This window comes from Arachis hypogaea, chromosome 11 (assembly GCF_003086295.3).
Source record: "Arachis hypogaea cultivar Tifrunner chromosome 11, arahy.Tifrunner.gnm2.J5K5, whole genome shotgun sequence".
Classification (NCBI taxonomy): Eukaryota; Viridiplantae; Streptophyta; class Magnoliopsida; order Fabales; family Fabaceae; genus Arachis; species Arachis hypogaea.
This window is the reverse complement of record NC_092046.1, coordinates 148,326,868-148,346,860: the sequence shown is the minus strand read 5'-3', so window position 1 is coordinate 148,346,860 and position 19,993 is coordinate 148,326,868. Positions and strand designations below refer to the sequence as shown.

General features: G+C 32.8%; 3 protein-coding genes across 9 annotated transcripts; 2 read left to right on the top strand and 1 right to left on the bottom strand.

The window, feature by feature from the left end:
- Positions 1 to 471: 471 nt before the first annotated feature.
- On the bottom strand, positions 472 to 4,663 carry LOC140176291 (uncharacterized). Its single transcript, XM_072206237.1, has 3 exons — positions 4,235 to 4,663; positions 2,409 to 3,517; positions 472 to 478 (listed from the first exon to the last, which is right to left on the bottom strand). Exons 1-3 carry the CDS (start codon positions 4,661 to 4,663, stop codon positions 472 to 474), a joined length of 1,545 nt encoding a protein of 514 aa, XP_072062338.1.
- A 5,871-nt stretch (positions 4,664 to 10,534) lies between these two features.
- On the top strand, positions 10,535 to 15,698 carry LOC112723592 (subtilisin-like protease SBT2.6). Of its 5 annotated transcripts, none has more exons than XM_025775011.3 (12): positions 10,535 to 10,894; positions 11,047 to 11,128; positions 11,260 to 11,468; positions 11,814 to 11,958; positions 12,062 to 12,456; positions 12,722 to 12,817; positions 12,903 to 12,975; positions 13,161 to 13,446; positions 13,898 to 14,223; positions 14,336 to 14,603; positions 14,683 to 14,964; positions 15,078 to 15,698. In XM_025775011.3, exons 3-12 carry the CDS (start codon positions 11,293 to 11,295, stop codon positions 15,482 to 15,484), a joined length of 2,454 nt encoding a protein of 817 aa, XP_025630796.1. In that variant the 5' UTR covers positions 10,535 to 10,894; positions 11,047 to 11,128; positions 11,260 to 11,292; the 3' UTR covers positions 15,485 to 15,698. The 5 variants fall into 5 exon arrangements, with proteins under 5 accessions (XP_025630796.1, XP_025630798.1, XP_025630797.1 ...); XM_025775013.3 differs by having other exon boundaries at positions 10,556 to 10,894; positions 11,222 to 11,468; XM_025775012.3 differs by having other exon boundaries at positions 10,559 to 10,974.
- Positions 15,699 to 16,642: 944 nt separating this feature from the next.
- Positions 16,643 to 19,844, top strand: LOC112723594 (oxysterol-binding protein-related protein 4B). Of its 3 annotated transcripts, XM_025775017.3 has the most exons (8): positions 16,643 to 16,756; positions 16,825 to 16,898; positions 17,495 to 17,653; positions 17,884 to 18,129; positions 18,474 to 18,570; positions 18,712 to 18,994; positions 19,070 to 19,172; positions 19,482 to 19,844. In XM_025775017.3, exons 4-8 carry the CDS (start codon positions 17,893 to 17,895, stop codon positions 19,734 to 19,736), a joined length of 975 nt encoding a protein of 324 aa, XP_025630802.1. In that variant the 5' UTR covers positions 16,643 to 16,756; positions 16,825 to 16,898; positions 17,495 to 17,653; positions 17,884 to 17,892; the 3' UTR covers positions 19,737 to 19,844. The 3 variants fall into 3 exon arrangements, with proteins under 3 accessions (XP_025630802.1, XP_025630801.1, XP_025630800.1); XM_025775016.2 differs by lacking the exon at positions 16,825 to 16,898 and having other exon boundaries at positions 16,667 to 16,756; XM_025775015.1 differs by lacking the exons at positions 16,643 to 16,756; positions 16,825 to 16,898 and having other exon boundaries at positions 17,481 to 17,653.
- Positions 19,845 to 19,993: the final 149 nt, after the last annotated feature.

Here is a 19,993-nt window from a genome sequence, read left to right as displayed (position 1 = left end):
ATACCCTTCCTTATCATCATAACAATCACCATAATAAATCTACCTTAGATCAATAATTATACTCATACAATATTCAAATCCAACAATCAAAATTCAACTAAGAATCATAGTTCACAAATTCTAGGCTCATAACACAAAATACCTCATTATCACAACAACCTCCACAATAGTTATACCTCAAATCAATAATTCACCAAATCACCAGTTAGTCAACAAGTACCAAACCAACTATGTTCATCAATAGGATACTAAGTATTAAATATACACATGTAATCCAACTTATCCTATGGTCATCTAGCTAAGTTTTCACAGAACATTATATATTAAATGCAAGAAACCTAAACCATACCTTAGCCGATTTCCACGTAGCGACCAAAGTAATTTAATTAAAATCAAACACAGCCCCAAAACCTCCACTACACAGCTTCCTCCGAGTTCTGGTATTTCCAATTTCAAGTTCCAATTATTTATTCACAACCTAATACACATTTATAACACATATATACCCAATTTAATACTCAAAGCTCAAATTCAATGAAATTAAAATGGAATTATGGCTTCCTCACCTTACCCAAGCTTCACATAAGTAAGAGTGAACGTTTTCCTCAAGTTAATTGGATACTAAAACATCAGAAATTAAATAAATTTAACATTCCTACTCAAAATTCAAAAATTGGGGGAAGAGGAGGCTGAGTGTGAAATAACAAGTTACCTATGAAATTGTTCCGGTAGAAATGTAGAGGTCGACGCGGTGGACGCGTGGCCGCAAACGGCAGCGATCGGAGCTCGGACGGAGAAGCTACGGTGAATTGAATTTTGCCGACGGTTTTCGGCGTTCCTTTCTCTCCCTGTATGCTTCATGTTGCTGCAGCCAAAACGAGGAAGAAAAGGAACGTGAGCTCATTTAAAGGCTGGCCTGGTTGGGCCTACGGGTCCGGTTTAGGTTCGGTTCGGCCCATTCAGTCCAATCTTGGACTGTTTTCTTTGAAATTAGTGTCAAAATTCTTGTTTCGACGAGTTCTATCATAATCTAATATAATATTCGTATTTCTAATCTTCTTTATTAAAAACTAATTTATTGGCTAATTATCTACTAATTTAACGGGGTTTACACCTTGGTTTTCTTAACCAGAGACTTTTGTCAATTTACGACTTTTTTTTGTAAAAGTAGTTTAATTTTATAAATCTTTTGCGACATGCATAATCTATACTATTAGAACAAAGTGGACCGTAATTTTAAAAAATTTATATTTCTGTAATATTATTACAGGTAAAAATACTAATTTATAATATTTTTTAAATATTTAGGATGTGAAATGAAAAGTTTTAGGATTGAATTTTGTTTGAGTTTTATTATTAGAAAAGTAAAATTTTAAAATTTGTTATTGATTAACCAAAGCTCTCTCCTCCAATTCAAATTCTCTAAAATTGAGAGATTTTATCATATTTTAATTTCATTTATATTTTTAACTTCAATAATTAAATTATTCTAATAAAATAACAAAACTAAAGAATTAAATTCTTCGTCCTTCATCTTGTTACAAAATTTTCTATTTTCTTAGCTTCAAAACATGTATATGTATCACATGATAGAATGATTGGCATGAAAACTATTTAAACTTTTGTGAAATAAAAAGGATAATATAAAGCGAGGGGGAAAAAGGTAATCCATTCACAGAGATGAAAGTAGTATTGCACTTATGTTTGTTAATCATGGTACTTTGAATTCTAATCACTAATAATAGATTTTTCAACCAGACAGCTATCGTCAACTGCCAATGAAAGTAGATTTTCTTTTCGGGGAAATAAAAAAAAAAATTTGTTTTTGCCCTTTTTCCATGCTTTTTGACAGAGGTCATAAGACCATCTCCAGTAGGGAACTCATCCCAGTTTCTGTTTATGGCCCACCTGTCATAAAAAGTAACTCCACATCAGCTTTTGCGTCATAAACAGTAAATAGGAACTCAAAATATCTCTCTCTTCTCCATTAGGAGGAACTGACTTTAGTCCCTGTTGTGGTCCCACCTAATTAATTAATTAATTAAAATACTTGAAATTAATGTAATTAATTTTTTTAATAATATAATTTAAATATTTAAATTTAAAAATAATTCACTATTAAAAGATATTAATATTAAATAAATTTATACATAACAACAATACACAATATATAATTCGGGATTACACAAATTTGTAAAATTACTTAATACAAAAAAAACATAATTAAATTCTACAGTTGACGACAAGCATTGTAAAATTGCCATATGTGTTCAATCAAGTCCTCTTTCAATTGTCTATGCTGCTGCCTATTTTGAAGTTGGGCATTTCTTTGGAGAAATTGATGGTATGGTGCAAAATCTTCTTCTCCCAGCTGAGGTTGTGATAATCCATTTTCAACATCATTATACTCTAAGCCTTGAGCAAAATTTCCTGCATAAGTGTCTCTTTCATCCTCAACAATCATATTATGCAATATAATACAAGCTCTCATTATGTTGGCAAGCTTCTTCTTTTCCCAAAAACGAGCTGGACCACGTATAATTGCAAAGCGTGCTTGCAACACTCCGAATGCTCGTTCCACATCTTTTCTTTGCCCTTCTTGGTATTGTGCAAATAACTTGCGTTTCTCCCCTTGTGGCTTTGAGATTGATTTGACAAATGTGGCCCATTCAGGATAAATACCATCTGCTAAGTAGTATCCCATTGTATAATTATTACCATTAATAGTATAATTTACCTCCGGAGCACGATCATTTAGAATGTCATCAAATACTGGAGAACGATCTAACACGTTGATATCGTTGTTTGAACCAGAAACTCCAAAGAACGCATGCCATATCCAAAGGTCTGAAGATGCTACAACCTCAAGTACAATGGTTGCAACCCCACGATAACCACTCATGTACATACCTTTCCACGCCTTTGGACAATTTTTCCATTGCCAATGCATGCAGTCAATACTACCCAACATGCCAGGGAAGCCACGACCCTCCGCCATTTGTAGCAGGCGGTGTACGTCATTTGGATTGGGTTTTCGCAAGTATTCATCCTGGAACACAGAAATGACACCTTCAACAAATTTTTTCAAGCATTCAATTGTAGTGCTCTCGCCTATGCGCACATAATCATCAACAGCATCAGCTGCTACGCCGTATGCTAACATCCGTATCGCAGCGGTACATTTCTGAAGTGGCGACAAGCCTCTTCTTCCAGTTGCATCAACCCTCTGGTGGAAATACGGATAGACGTTTGAGAGAGCGTCTACTATCCGAAGAAACACATCTCTTCTCATTCGAAATCTCCGTCGAAAAATGTCAGCATTATACACCGGTTCATCTGCAAAGTAATCTTGAAAAAGGCGATCATGTCCTGCTTCTCGATCTCTGTTGATCCATCTACGAGTAATTGGGATAGGGCTTCTATCGATATCTTCTTCTTCTGAATCTTCGAGTAAATACTCATCGATCCAATTATCTATCAGTGTGTTATCTTGCCGTCTTCTTTTGCCATACAAAGCCTCATTAAACATATCATCAAAATTTTTAGCCATATGGAGAAATGTAATTTTTAGTTCTCTGTCGAGGTGAGAAAGAAGAGTTGAAGTGGAGTTGTGAAGTCATTGATAGTTGATATTTATAAGTGGAGAAACTAGTTTTGTAACGGCTAGTTTTGCAACGGCTAGTTTTGCAACGGCTACTTTTGCAACGGCTAGTTTTTCTTAACGGCTACTTTTGCAACGGCTACTTAACGGCTAGTTTTGCAACGGTCACTTTCATGAACAATAACGGCACAATAATATTGACTAATTTAAAAACTTACATCAAAAGTAAATAAAACAAACTACATCACATAGCAGTAATACGCAATAAATAAATAAGAACATACTACATAACACTACGAATACAAGGAACCATTAAGTAAACCACTTGGCCATTATTTTCTCACATGCAATCTCATGAAGAGCTCGTCGTTTCTCACTCATTGTAGACGTGTCAGCATTAAGTATTTGCATATCCATTTCCCTTTCTTTTGCTTTTATCTCCATTTCTTTAATATACCTCTGAGTTTGTAATTCTTGTTCTTTCATTGCCGCTTGAATTTGTATCTCCTTCTCTTTGATTGCCATCATCTTTGCTCTATGTTCCTTCTCCTCTTCTCTTTCTTTTTCCCTTTCCATTAGTTCCTTTTCTCTAACATTCTTAATATCTTCCATGAGAGATAATTTTTTGACAACCGATGATTTTCTTTCGCTAAAATCTTCAGACATCTGTGCTTTTCCCTTACCTCTTCGCTTGCTCTTCTTTGATCCTTGTGGGCGAACGGGAGAGTCCACACCGGGTTCGTCAGCCAACGGTGTTTCTGGGTTTGATGAGGATGAGTATGCTCCAGTTGCACTAACCTTGGTTCTCTTTGAGCCGCCACTCTGTGTAGGTAGTTGGCTTCTCCATTTTTGCTCCAACCGAAGCATGTTCCAATGCCTCTCAAAAGTGAACTTTTGACCATAATTTGTGGAATAAAGTTTATAAGCCAACTCCTTTATATCATCAGCGTTCGAACCACTCCTTATGTTTCGACTAGCTTGATCGTAGCAACCAGCAAATTGTGCAACAGCCTTGTTGATCTTATACCATCGTTTCTTACATGCAACTACCCCCCTTGTCATGTCGGTGCAAAATTCTACACAGTAGCTATGAATTCGACTCCAAAATGTTTCTCCCTTTTGATCGGTACCAACTATAGGGTCAGTTGAAACATTTAACCACGCACTGATCAACATCTCATCCTCTTCCCAATGCCAGTGTTGAATACTATCTTGCCTCCGATCTTCAATATCATCATCATTGAGGTCGATAGCATCTAATCCACGAGGGTTGGCAAAATCGGAATATTGCGAATTTGGACTAGATTGTATAGGAGTCTGAGAAGATGGGTTAGAAGAGCCACCAACACCAGATGAGTTATGTCTTGATGCACTTAATTGAGTTGGAAACGGCAAGGAAGTTGGAGTAACATTTCCGATAGAAGGGTTAAATATGGATGAAAATGGAAAATGAGGTGTTTGTAAATTTTGATTTTGCGGTTGGAATATAGGAAACTGATTATTATATGGAGCTTGAAAATTGAAATTAGAAAGATTTTGTGGATTTGGATTTTGAAATGTATTTGGTAGTGTGATGTTTTGATTTGGAACTTGAGTGTTTGAGGTTTGAGATTGTTGGGTATTTGGAATTTGAGGAAAGTTTTGTAAGTAATTGAAGAAAGAGTTGAGTTGGTTTGGATCCATTTTTTCGAAAAAAAATAATTGTAGTAGAACTTTGATTTTGTAAACTTGGAAGAAGATGATGAAGAGTAGTAGAGAGTGTGAGAATAGAAGTGTATCTAAGTGGTATATATAGAGTAACAAAATATTAATTTATTAATAATAACAGTAACATAGTAACGGCTAGTTTCCAACAGCTAATTTTACAACAGCTAATTTAATGTAATAATATAAATTATTAATTAAATAAAAATTTAATCATTTAATTAATTAATTATTATAATTATTAATAATTATAATAATTAATTAATATAACGTTAATATGTATGATATATATGAAATATACTATATGTAACGGTTCAATACATATATATATATATATATATAAAGTTTTAAACTTTTAATTTTATTAATAAAATATCATTTTTTTTGGAGAGAGACCGAGTCCCTCTGAGCAGGGCTTCACCTGCTTTGAAATTTGTGAAGGTCCTCATTTGATATTTGCTCCAACGGTAAAGCCTCTTTTTTTACTGACACACAGAAAATGGGGTTCATAATTTTTGAACCGTTGGAGTTGTTCTAATATTGCTCATTTTTTCGGTTATGAAAATCACGAATGTGTTGTGTTTGGTTATGAAATTTTGGGGTGCTAGACTAATGTGTGAGACAGTTTTTTTTGAGCTGCAGTTTGAAGAATTTGGACCATACGAATTGTGTATATGGAAAAGATGATGATCAAGTCGGAGGGTCCGAGTTGTGAGTAGAAAAATTTTGAATCTTCGACAAAGCAAATTAGACCATCGGTGTATAGTTAATTTTTTTTTTAGAAATCCGTGTTATTGGAGCAAATCGGACCGTCCGACAAGGCTCCTCCCACTCACACAGTTTGATTTCTCTCCTGTTGACACCATATGCATGTAAAGCACACCTAAACTCCATAACAACTCCATAACGAAATCCTACCCCATCCTTACCTCTATAATAAAATTAAAAAGTGAGTGAATAATGTTCAACCTTATTCATCTGTATAAAAAGAAAAAAAAAATCAATTATACAAAGTATATGCACGAGATGGGATTATAATCCTACTTATAAAGTTACAAATAAAAAATAAAAATAAGAACATTGTAGGGTAGAATGGATGCAAGTATATTTTTAATATAAATTATACTATATATGCACTGAAAATCAATATTTATATAAATATATATTAAAATACATTAAATAATATATATATAAATATACAAAAAATACATAATAATTAATTTATATTGGTAGTAATTAATTTTTAGTATGTATATAATATTTTTATTTTATTTTATAATGTGTATGAGATTATATAATATATTTTTCAATATTTAGTTATTTCTTGTATTATTTATCCTTCGCTTCATCATATTGTTTTGCAAACATTTAAGTTTAATATATAATTGTTATTGACAATACAAGTAAAGCAGTTAATGCAAGTTATAAAATTAATTTGCATGACATGTCGCATAAGCTAATTAAGCATAATAATACGCGAATTTTTCTTTTGGATTTAGTTAAATTATATTTTAAGAGTATATATTAAGATTATAAATTTAAATTTTTTTTTAAAATATAAAAAATTAAAATTTTAAAGTATTTGTTTTACATTTATTAAAACAAAATTCACTTACATAATGTGAGAGAAAAATCAGAAAGAGAGGCCATACTTGCATTGCAACATCTACATGTTCTGTTTCATATATATAAATATTTAATTGCTTTCGTGATATATCTATAATATATATAACTATTATATAAAGGAATATAGGATGTTTTTAGTATACAATTTTTTTTTTGAGATCCCTTTAGTTATATATAATTTTTAAAAAATATATTTTTATTATCTCAAAAATTCAAATTCAAAAACTCATAATCATAATATTAGATATTTATCATCTTAATTATCGTCACGTTTATTATTATTATTATTTAATTTATATAAAAGAGAGTTGGTGTATAATAAATTTTTCTAAAATATCCATGATCTTATATATGATTTATAAAAAATATTTTGTTATATATATATATTATTAATAGTAGTAATAGTATAATAGTATTATCTATGTCTAATTTATAAAAAAAAAGTTTGTTATTAAATAGGTTAATATCCATTAATATATTATATATAACCTTAGTAGTTAGAACCATCCATATAAATGTGTTTTCTTTTATTTTATCTTAAGGAGGATAAGGGGGCACCTTAGGTTATTTGATCACATGTGGTGTTATAGGCATAAAGACAAGGATGGTAGGTCTCTCTCACATGTGCTACCCTCACAAAAATGATATCAATATCAAGAAAGAGAACCCCCTTTGTCTATTGCAACCAAACTTAATTAGTGAATATTTATCTACATCTTACAATGTTCCAAGTTACATGAACCTAGAAGTGGAGGTGGGCCGGATTATTTAACGGAGACTTAGGTAGTATTTGGTGGAGAGATAGAGACGGAAAGATCGAGACTGAGAGACAGAGATTAAGAGACAGAGATTGAAATAAATTTCAGTATTCTGTTTGGTGTAAAATGGGAGACATAAATTGAAACAAAAATGAAACCCTAATTTAATTTGTACAAATGGTAAAATTGAAATTAACTAATTAAAATGAGGATATTTTAGGTATAAAATGTTATTAAAGTTTCAGTTTCTATTTCTAAAAATTTTAGTCCCTTATGTCCCTACTTTTTAGAAGTACTGAAATACTGAAATTTTAGAGACAGAAACAGAGACAGAAATTTTAGTACTAGTTTCTGAACCAACAAACATGATACTGAGTCTCAGTCTTTCAGTCTTTGTCTCAATACCTCAAAACAAACGCTATGGCACGATTCGTTTTAGATTAGGTTCGACTCAACTCATTTTATTAAATAAGTTAGATTTGAGTTTTTTAAAAAATTTATTAGCTAAAAAAAATCATATTATAAGTTTAAAAAAAAACTTACTAAGTTTGTTAGATCGACTCGTTAAAATATTTCTTTTCCAAAAATAAATTATTCTTAGTTTGAATTTTTAATTATTCACTCGTATAAAACAAAACAAAAAGAAATTAATAGTCAATACTAATTAAGATTGTAATTTATTTTTAAAAAAAAAATATTTAAGATTATGAGTTATAAGTATGATTATGATATATGATTAACGATTGATATATAAATGAATTATATTTTACAAATGATAAATTATAAATTCTAAAATATATTTAATATTAATTTAGATTTTTAAATTTATTATTTTAAATTATAATTCACAAAATAGGTTTTTAAACTAAATTCGTAGACTTGTCAACTTTTTAAACAACTGAATTTGAACTTAAAAAGAGTCTAAAAAAATTTAATAAACCTAAATTTAGGCTATTTTTCTAAGCCAAAATTCAACTCGGCTCAACTCATTTTCACCCCCAATATACACCATATGACAATGAATCATAAATCCATTTTCATGTGTTGGCTCATGTATGTTGTTCTTGTCGTGGGGCATATATACATGTTCATCAATTTGCATTTGATAGTGATTTTCTGAAAATGGACTTCGCCAAATTAAATGTCTTTTACTAGTCTTAGACCACTTTCCGAAAGTATGAATATTATAATTATATTCCATTTTTCGCAACTTTCATGTTTTAGTTCCTTTTTTTTATTCATTTATATGCATATTTTTAAATGCACATACACCAACTAATATTATTGCGGATAAAGTATTAAATTAGTTTGGGCGTTATCCTGTTTTGGTCCTTAAGGTTTAAAGTGTCCTATTTGAATCTAAAAAAGTTTTATTTAACTTCGATTTAGTCCCACCGTGAGGTCAAAGATAAATAATTAACGAAATGTCCTATATGACAACAATATAAAAACAAGGTCGATAATTTGGAGAATAGGTACAAGCTCCAGAGGCACAAAATCAACCGTAGATGCATCAATACATGTATTTAACATTTTTTTTAGTTTTATAGAAAATATTTCATTTTAATTATAAGAAAAATGATAAATAAATGTATTGATGCATCCACGATTGATTTTGTGCCTCTGGAACTTGTACTTATTCTCTAAATTATCGACCTTATTTTTATACTGCTGTCATGTAGGACATTTTGTTAATTATTTATCTTTGACCTCCGGTGGGACTAAATTAAAACTAAATGAATTTTTTTTTAATTTAAATAAGACACTTTAAACCTTAAGAATCAAAACAGAATTATGCCCAAATATTATTTTCGTCCACTTTGAAGAACATTAATATTTCAGTCTACTCACCTAAAGGGTCCTTTTTTAACTATCAATACTATGAAATCATTTCTCAGCAGAAAGTTCACATGAACAAAAGTTAGATATTACCACTAATTTTTTTTAACAAGATCTTAAAGGCCAAATTTGTAAATCAACATGCAAAAATTAACGTTGAAATAGTTCATCTCATGCTTTAGTAGGAGAATTAAAACATTTTTATTTTGGAATAAAATACATTCTTTTTTTTATTCAGAAGAATGAGTTGAATAACTCTCAATTTTAAATATTATAACATCATAATACTCATCACACTAATAGTTTTTTTTATCATTGTTACCTTCAATCAAATTTTAAATCCAAATATATTTATGTAAGATAAAAATTCTCACCGCTAGACTAAGACTTTATATGCAAATCAAACAAATTTTTACTAAATCAATTTTTATTTATGATAAAGACTCAAAGACAGTTATTTCATATAAAATTAATAATTAAAAATGAATAAATAATAATTTAGTTAAATTTATTAAATTATTTAATAATTTTTAAATATTAACTTCACATAAAAATAATTAGCATTCTAGTTTTACTTTTATTTATAGATAAAACAATAAATAGGTCTTTAATTTTTTATCTCAAAGACACATAAATTTTTAACTAATTAAAATTATAAAAATGTTTTTCATTTTCTAAAAAACGAAACATTTAAATCTCTCTAAAAGACTTATTTGTTTTTATATATTTTAGACAAAAAAAATTTAAATATCTCACATTTTAAAAAATAAATGATATTATTATATTTTTAATTACTTACAAATTTATGTATCTTTAAATTAAAAAGTAAGTTTTAACCTGATATTAATTAATTAATAATAAAGGAATATTGATTTTCTCCAGCCCTATGATTTCGGACACGCGTTAACTCCACCAACCGGGGAAGAGGGGCATTAGCGTCTTTTCACCTCAACTGTCTCCGACAGCCTGCGCGCGAATGTCACCTTTCCATCGCCATATATTAATTCTCCGAGATGCAACGAAAACCACAGCCTCCGAATTTTGATTCATTTGAGTAAAAATAAAAAGTAACAATGATTTGATTAATTAATAAAATGCGAACATCGCAAACAAAATGATATCCATAATGATGATAAATAATGAATAATTATTTAATTAATTAACTTTAATTTAATCTAATATTTCTCTGCATCAGCATCATGTTCGGGTCATTGTCTGCTCTATGATCTTGCTTTACTCACTCACTCACTCCCAAACTCATACTTTAATCAAACCCTAAGTTAACACTCTCACTCTCTGCCATTGTTTTCTTCTTCATGCTCATCTTTCACCGTTAGATCTCTCAAGATCAGTGTTTTATTGCAATGTGAGTGAGTCAACTCGTTGCAATTAGCGTGTGTGTTAATCATCAAACTTTTTGGATTTCACTCTTTTTCTGCTTTTTTGGTACGATCTTATGCTTTGATTCTTTGCTTCGCCTTCGTCATTACTTAACTGTTTGGTTGTGTCTATTTTCAGCTTCACGTGCTTCTGTTTTTTGTTCCTTTTTGTTTGGAGTAGATGTGAGCTGGAGCTTGTTACTCGGATCAGTGTCACATTGGTAAAGTTTGTTTCTTTAACTGATTTACTCAAATGTGGTGTTTCTATTTTCAGCTTCAGATATGGAACTAACCTTCTTTCTTTGTTTTTTCAGTCTAACTCAACTGTGTCATTATTTGGATTGTGAAACAGATCTCGTGGATGTGAAGTATTGGAGTTGGCACAATGAGGTTGTTGGAGTTTGGGTGTCTGGTTGCAGTTCTATGTGGTCTTCTTGTGTCTGTGAAAGCTGAGATTTACATCGTAACTGTTGAAGGTGAACCTGTTATTAGTTATGGAGGTGGAATTGATGGTTTTGAAGCTACTGCTGTTGAATCTGATGAGAAGATTGATACCAATAGGTAGGTACTTGCAATTACATTTCCTATGAATTTTCCACTTTTTGTTTTTTCCAATGACATGTAAATATGTTTTGAGGAGGCTAATTAATATGATGAATTCTCCTTGGTGAAATTAACCTTCCAAATCTAAATTATATGGAGAGTTTAGATAATTATTATTTATATGTAACTCGTGAACAATTTATTTGCAGCTGATGCTCTCTCTTATCTTTAAGGAAAGTAATACAATAATCACCTAGCACTCTGTTATGAACCAAGATCAATTATGTTTTTAATGAATTTGTTTCCAATGCTATTTTCTCCTCTAGTATGTGATGAACCAATAATATTATAAACTTCTTCCAGTGAATTGGTTACTTCATATGCTCACCATCTTGAGAAAAAACATGATATGCTTCTGGGGATGCTGTTTGAACCTGGGACGTACAAGAAACTCTATAGCTATCGGCATCTGATAAATGGGTTTGCTGTTCATATTTCCCCAGAACAGGTGAAGTCTTGTCTTATCTTTTTACTAATGTAAGTCAAAAGTAAGATATTTTAAATTTGTTTCCTCACTCTAATTTCCTTGTTTTTTCCCTGGATATTAGTAGGCAGAAACTCTAAGACATGCACCTGGAGTGAAATCTGTTGAGAGGGACTGGAAAGTGAAGAGACTCACAACACATACGCCGCAGTTTCTTGGGCTTCCAACTGGAGTGTGGCCAACAGGAGGTGGCTTTGACCGGGCCGGAGAAGACATTGTGATTGGATTTGTGGATTCAGGGATCTATCCTCACCATCCAAGCTTTGCAACTCATAACACAGAACCATATGAGCCAGTTCCAAAGTACAGAGGAAAATGTGAAATTGATCCAGATACTAAAAAAAACTACTGTAACGGGAAGATTGTTGGAGCACAACATTTTGCTCAAGCTGCAATAGCTGCCGGGGCATTTAACCCTTCGATGGATCTTGCATCTCCTCTAGATGGAGATGGACATGGAAGGTTAGGCCTTGCTACCTTCTTTAAAATTACTAACTTGTTTCCTTGGAATCCCTCCGACCTTACCATGCCTACAGCATGCATTGAAAGAGAACATAATGTGTCATTTCCAGCTTATGAGCAAATCATGAAATCAACTTACTGTAGTCCTTCTTGAAGTTGATGGTTTTGTTGTATTAACATTCATGGAGTTGTGCTTAAAGCCATATATTCTTTGATAGCATTTTCTTAACAATTCCTGTGTTTTCCTTGCATCTTAATCTGGCAGTCATACAGCCTCTATAGCTGCTGGAAATAATGGAATTCCTGTGAGGATGCATGGCCACGAATTTGGTAGAGCAAGTGGAATGGCTCCTCGTGCCAGGTGAGGAATAATGCCCCTAACTGATTAAAAATCAGGAACTACACTCCTTCCTGTTTCACTAGAGACTTGGTGTGTTTGTGTTCAGAATTGCTGTGTACAAGGCACTCTACAGATTATTTGGAGGATTTATTGCAGACGTAGTTGCTGCAATCGATCAGGTATATAAGTATTTTCCTCCTTTAATTAAGAAATCTGGATTATTTATTAAGAACTCTATCACATAAGCACTTTTAAAAGGCTGTAAATAAATATAAGATTAAAAGCTTTCATTATTGGATTATCTTGTACTTTTTGTGTTATTCTATCTCAGCATTCCTAATTAAAAAGTTTGGAGAGTCAACAGGCTGTATACGATGGAGTGGATATACTCAGCCTTTCAGTTGGACCGAACAGTCCTCCAGCAGCCACCAAAACCACATTTTTGAACCCTTTTGATGCTACACTTCTTGGAGCTGTGAAAGCTGGTGTATTTGTTGCACAGGCTGCTGGAAATGGTGGTCCTTTTCCTAAAACAATGGTTTCATATAGCCCATGGATAGCCTCTGTAGCAGCTGCAATTGATGATCGTAGATACAAAAACCATTTGACCCTTGGAAATGGAAAAGTCTTAGCTGGAATTGGGTTATCACGTAAGTTCTCTATGCTTCTCTGCTTATCTGATCACACTAACTTGTATTGTTGTGTACCACACAAGAATACAAAACCAAAAGAAATAGTATATACATTATCATTGTAAGTAGATTTTACAGGCAAAGTTGTATCAAACTAGTTACCATAATATATATCTTCTGGAGATTTATGATCAATATATACATTTTTCACAATTTGCAAAATCATGCACAAAGTGCTATGAAATGTTAGCAAGTAGGGATTTCCTGATTTAGCTATGAATTATATGTTGCTTGCAAAGTAAATTCTTTAGTTCCCCCTCAAGTGTTTAGGCCACTTCAATATTATAGCTGCTAACACCCCAAAGCATAATTACATGGCTGTAAACAGTTCTCTTGTTGGTAGTTAGTTTCCCTTATACTCTCACTAGTTAATCACTACTCAATCTGTCACCTGTATTGGCTTGTGCAGCTGCTACACATTTAAACGAATCGTACACATTGGTTGCTGCAAATGATGTGCTGCTAGATTCTTCAGTGATGAAGTTCAGCCCCACAGATTGCCAGAGACCAGAACTTCTAAACAAGAGACTGATAGAGGGCAAAATTCTTCTCTGTGGATACTCTTTCAACTTCATTTCTGGTTCAGCATCAATAAAGAAAGTCTCAGAAACAGCAAAGGCCCTTGGTGCAGTTGGATTTGTTCTTTGTGTTGAAAACGTTTCCCCAGAAACAAGATTTGACCCAGTTCCTGTTGGCCTTCCTGGGATTGTTATCGTAGATGTCAGAAACTCAAAGGTCCCCCTATATTTAGTTCTCCTTGTTCCACTTTTTAATCAGCAATTTCGGTTTTGTTTTGATCACCAAGTATACCTCATTGATAATGTGATTTGCTATTTGCAACTTTCAGGAACTTGTTGATTATTATAATATTTCTACACCAAGAGATTGGACCGGACGAGTTAAGAGTTTCACAGGGAAAGGTAAAATTGGAGATGGTTTGATGCCTATCCTCCATAAATCTGCACCACAGGTAGCTTTATTCTCGGCTCGAGGACCGAATATAAAGGACTTCAGCTTCCAAGAGGCAGATCTCCTCAAACCAGATATATTAGCTCCCGGTTCATTGATTTGGGCTGCTTGGAGTCCAAATGGTACCGATGAGCCAAATTATGTTGGTAAGTATGGATGAAAATCAAGAGAAAAACTAAATTTAAATGATTTTATTTCTTTAAGCACTTTTTGTGGTTTGAGCAGGTGAGGGATTTGCCATGATATCCGGAACTAGTATGTCTGCGCCGCATATAGCTGGCATTGCTGCTCTTATAAAGCAGAAGCATCCACATTGGAGCCCTGCTGCCATTAAATCAGCCTTGATGACGACAACATCGACATTAGATAGAGCAGGGAATCCTCTTCTAGCTCAACAAGCTTCTGAAACAGGAACTACAAAGCTTGTTAAAGCTACTCCATTTGATTATGGAAGTGGACATGTTGATCCAAGAGCTGCATTGGACCCTGGGCTGATCTTTGATGCAGGTTTGATTTCTTCTTCTGTAAGTTAACTAATTTCTTTTGCTTTTAGAGCAAGGAGGAAAGCTAAAACAATGTTAAATGCTTCATCAATTTGGCTGTTCATATTCATTTTGCAGGATATGAGGATTATCTAGGCTTTTTGTGCACAACACCAGGCATTGATGTTCATGAGATAAGGAACTACACTCACACACCATGTAACAAAACAATGGGCAAACCATCAAACTTAAACACCCCATCAATAACAATTTCCCATCTTGTGAGAACTCAAACCGTCACTCGAACTGTCACGAATGTTGCCGAGGAAGAAACCTACGTGATCACAGCCAGAATGGATCCGGCTGTTGCCATTGATGTCAACCCTCCTGCAATGACCGTCAGAGCAGGCGCATCGCGCAAGTTCTCCGTGACGCTCACCGTTCGAAGAGTGACCGGAACCTATAGTTTCGGAGAGGTTCTAATGAAAGGTAGCAGAGGTCACAAAGTAAGGATCCCAGTTCTGGCAAATGGATACCCTCGATAGCTTGGTTCCATCATCAAGGAAAAGCAATGTTTGTAATATTCTTTATAACTTGTGGGGAATAAGGTGTGGTGCTATATTTATTCTTCTACATATAACATAATATCATGTAATATTTAATAGATGTAAAGGGTAAGAAGGGGTGAGGGGGGTGGCTCCTAGTTTCTTCCACATATAAAGTTTTGCTTATATATCATTGTCTAGTGATTTGTTGCAATGCTTCTTGATGATTCCCCCATAGTTTCTTACTTGCTGCAGAATAATAAAGTATCAAATGAGGTATAAATGGCTATTCCTAACATGAAAACCTCTTCCAAAGTTTATAGTGAGTTAAAGTGATGGTTGTTGAAATCCATGGCAACTAAGCCAAAAACAGCACTAGGAATTTGTAGTTCACATGTAATTTATAGAAGTCTGTAATAAAATGAACATAATCTTGCTTAACACTCAATCAACATCCAATAATCTGTTATGAAGTGTTCACTGTTTTACTGAAGAATTTTGAGGTTAACCAGCTAAAACTGCTTAAAAATCCACTATTTATTTGATGAGAATTGAAATTGTAATGTGAAAGCCATCCACGTGAAAAGATACTATTAAAAAGCAAATCACTTGTTTTTTTTAATCAAGACAAATTACCTTTTATACTATTAAAAATAGAATTTAATTTTAATGTACTATCAATATAAATTTTTTTTTTATGTACAATCAATTACGTATTTAAATAATTAATTTTTTAATTTTGTTACTTAAAAATTCGTTAAAATTCATGAATATGATATAATTATTATGTAAAATTCTTGGCGTGTATTAAAATTAAACTCTTAAAAAGAATTTAAAAGTATGAATCCACGCTTAGGTAGGTAGAAGCTATACTTTTTTTTTTTTAATCAAAGATATGAGACTCGAACCCGCAACCTCTTAATTGAGTATGGAGAGACTATACCATTTGAGCTATTACTCATTGGCAGGTAGAAGCTATACTTATAGTATAAGAAAAATTTTAAATGTATCGGGAATACCGGTATTCTAATTATTTTAACCGTTGATTTCAATTAATATATATTATATATATTTTTTATAATTCAGATCAACAATTAAAACAACTGAAACACCGATGTTCTCGATACACTTAAAACTCTTCCTATAATATAAAATAGTGGAGCTTTAATCTCACACTTCAGTTTCTGTCTCAATTTGGTGACAGAACAGAACAGAACAAACCTGCTTCTTCTCCTTGTTCTCCTCCTTAGCTTCTCCAATAATTTTGAGATGGTATGTCCTCTTCCTTTCTTTCAGTTTCCATGTCTCTTAACTTATGCATACATGTTTACGTATATCAGATTTGGATCAGAATAAGTTATGTGAATGAATTAGTGGCGGTTTTCACTTTTCCGGCAGTCAGCTAATCAACAAGGTTGTTTTCCTTTTGAAATTCGATTATTGCTAATGATGATGAGTTGTATAACTTTGTATTTCAATGTATGATTAATTAGTTAAAGAAAAAGCATAGAAAGCAACTTTTAGTTAGTCAACTTTAGAGTTTAGAATTTATGATTTAGGGTATAGGATGAAGCGTTTATAATTTAAAATCTAGAATTTAAGAGAAAATATGATTACTTAGTATTACTGTTAATTAAACAAAAATATAATGTAGTGCACGATGGACACGTGCAACTGCAAGCTTAGTTGTTTAATTAATGATTAATGCAATATAATATAATATATATGTGTTAGTTCAGTGAAAGGCACACCTACAATGTAAAACTTGTTTAGTTTAATCTCCATTCTCCAATTAACCATTTTCACTTCATGTTTAAATAATATTGTTGAAGAATGTAAGTAATTCTATAAGGTCAAACTTTGATTTCATGGAATTTACTTTTGTTATCTAACATAATCTAATTATAAATATGGTATAGCAAGTGTAACATGTCTGCAGTTTGTGAAACTGCAGAATCCATATTTGTTGAGAACTATGAATAGGTAACATTTGTAGTGGTGGGGATGCAGGTTGCAGAACAGAAGGACACAAAAGTTGTTCTGACTAAGCCATTCTCATTAGGAAGTGGATCAGTTTCAGACCCAGCTTATGGAGCCCCTAATCTCCTAAAACATGTCTTAACCCTTCTTAAAAATGTGAGGCTAGGATCAGATCTCACAAAATTCCAGGCAAGTTCTCTCATGCATTTTTACTTTAACTAAAAAACAATGCATATTGTGTTTCTGTAATTGTTAACAACTAACACTGTCTCAAGATGATAGTATTTCTATCTTTCTCTTGCATCTTACAATTTTCACTGCTTGCCATGTTTCTTTTGGTGATTTTGGCAACTTACATTTGGCACTGTAAACAACACTTAAGTGTAATTGTGTCACATGTTGGCTTGTGTATAATGCAGCTGCCACCTATGTTTAATATCCCAAAGTCTCAACTTCAGTGCTATGGTGAATCAGTGTATAGCACAGGTTTGGATATGCTGAGCAGATGCAACAGTGGGGAGAGTCCTCTGGAGAGGTTCACCTCTGTGGTGGCATGGAGCATATCCACCACACGCCCTTCTCCTTTTGGGATTGCACCCTATAATCCTATTCTTGGAGAGACTCACCATGTCTCAAAAGGAAATCTTCATGTCCTACTAGAGCAGGTACATTGCATTTATCTCTCCTCGAGTTTGGCTATATTGCACACTACTTTTCTGAGATTTAGATCGTATGACAGTTGAAAATCGTTAGATTGTAATTTAGTCAAGCATGTCAAATCATCTGACGATTTTCAACTATTAACTTTACATTAAGACAATTGCTTGTGTGAGTCTCTAGTCTCCACCTTGTATGACGCTACACTCTATTAGGTCTAACAAATGAAGGAATGTTGTGTGTATTATTACTGAAAATCTTAGAGAAGATCGATGTATAATCTGCTGAGCTTATCTTTAATTAATGAGAAGTTTAGATATGGTAGGATTCTTACATTTCCATCTCTTTTAAGGTTTCACACAACCCTCCTGTATCAGCCCTCCATGCAACAGATGAGAAGGAAAACATTGAAATGATATGGTGCCAGCAATCCGTTCCAAGGTTTCGTGGTAATCTTATTCCCTTTCAATTTTCTAGGAACATATCTAAAATCTGCAGAAGCTCATTATCAGAAATATGTAGTGAGTAAAATTTCATAATCTGAATGTAGCAGTTAATTAATCAGAAATGTTCTCAAACTAACTATGCAGGTACATCAGTTGAAGCTCAAGTTCTTGGTAAAAGGCAGCTGAAGCTCCTAAACCATGGTGAAACATATGAAATGAATTCTCCTAATCTTTTCATTAGAATTCTTCCGGTTCCTGGTGTTGATTGGGTCGGCAATGTTAACATAAAGTGCCTAGAGAATGGCCTAGTGGCTAAGTTATCTTACAGATCAAGTTTATTTGGTGGACATGGTAGATACATCAGAGGCCAAATCCTTGATTCTTCATCAACAAAAGTTTTGTATGAAGTTCATGGTCATTGGGATAGGTATATTTTTTTTTCTTAATGTCACAAACTTGGTTTGATTTTTCTGTACTTATGCTAAATTTCAGTACTATGCAGTATTGTACAAGTGAAGGATACTAATAATGGGAAGGAGAGAGAGATATATAATGCAAAAGAAGTCATTTCAGGGCTCCAAGCTCCTATTGTCAAAGATGCTAAGGTAATTAACTTCTATTCTAAAGATATATTAGCATATTATTATTTTAATGATGAATGTACTCACAAGTCAGAAAATGATGTTTCTTTCTCTTTGAACATTTTCAAACTCACGTGCTGACATATCAAGACAATTAAAATGAAAATAGGCAACTTCTATTTTAAATATTCAGCATACATTTGAAGTTGGACTGGTAGCTGCATGTATAGTCTGTCACAGAAACACCAAACAACTCAGTGTTAGAGATTTAGGTGTACATATCATGGTGTCTTGAATGTGACATGAGATGTTTGTGCTGTGTTGATCTATCAGAGTGTGTGGCCAACAGAATCAGGAGTTGTTTGGGGTGAATTGAGCCAAGCAATTCTAAACAAAGAGTGGGAGAAAGCAAGGGAAGCAAAACAAGCTGTGGAAGAAAGACAGAGGAACATGTCCAGAGAAAGAGAGACACAAGGATTGTACACTTGGACTCCTAAGAACTTTGTGGTGTCTTACAGTAAAGAAGCTGGTTGGGAATGTTCACCAATTCATAAATTGGTCCCTCCTGCTCCCATCATAGCACAATAATTATTCTCCTTCATTATATGTATTATCATATGATATCATTTTTTTTTAAATTATACTGTGATATCTTTAATTAGCCAAAATTCCATATGATAGCTCAAAATTTGAAGATGTCTTTAGTTTTTGCTCAAACACCAAAAATGAATTATTAAAATATACAAAGATGAAAGTGGGGCATCTTTGTTAATTAGCAGTATATGTTAGCTGCAAAATTACAAACTACAAATGGAATATAACTTTGATATTGTCAAATTTCATCA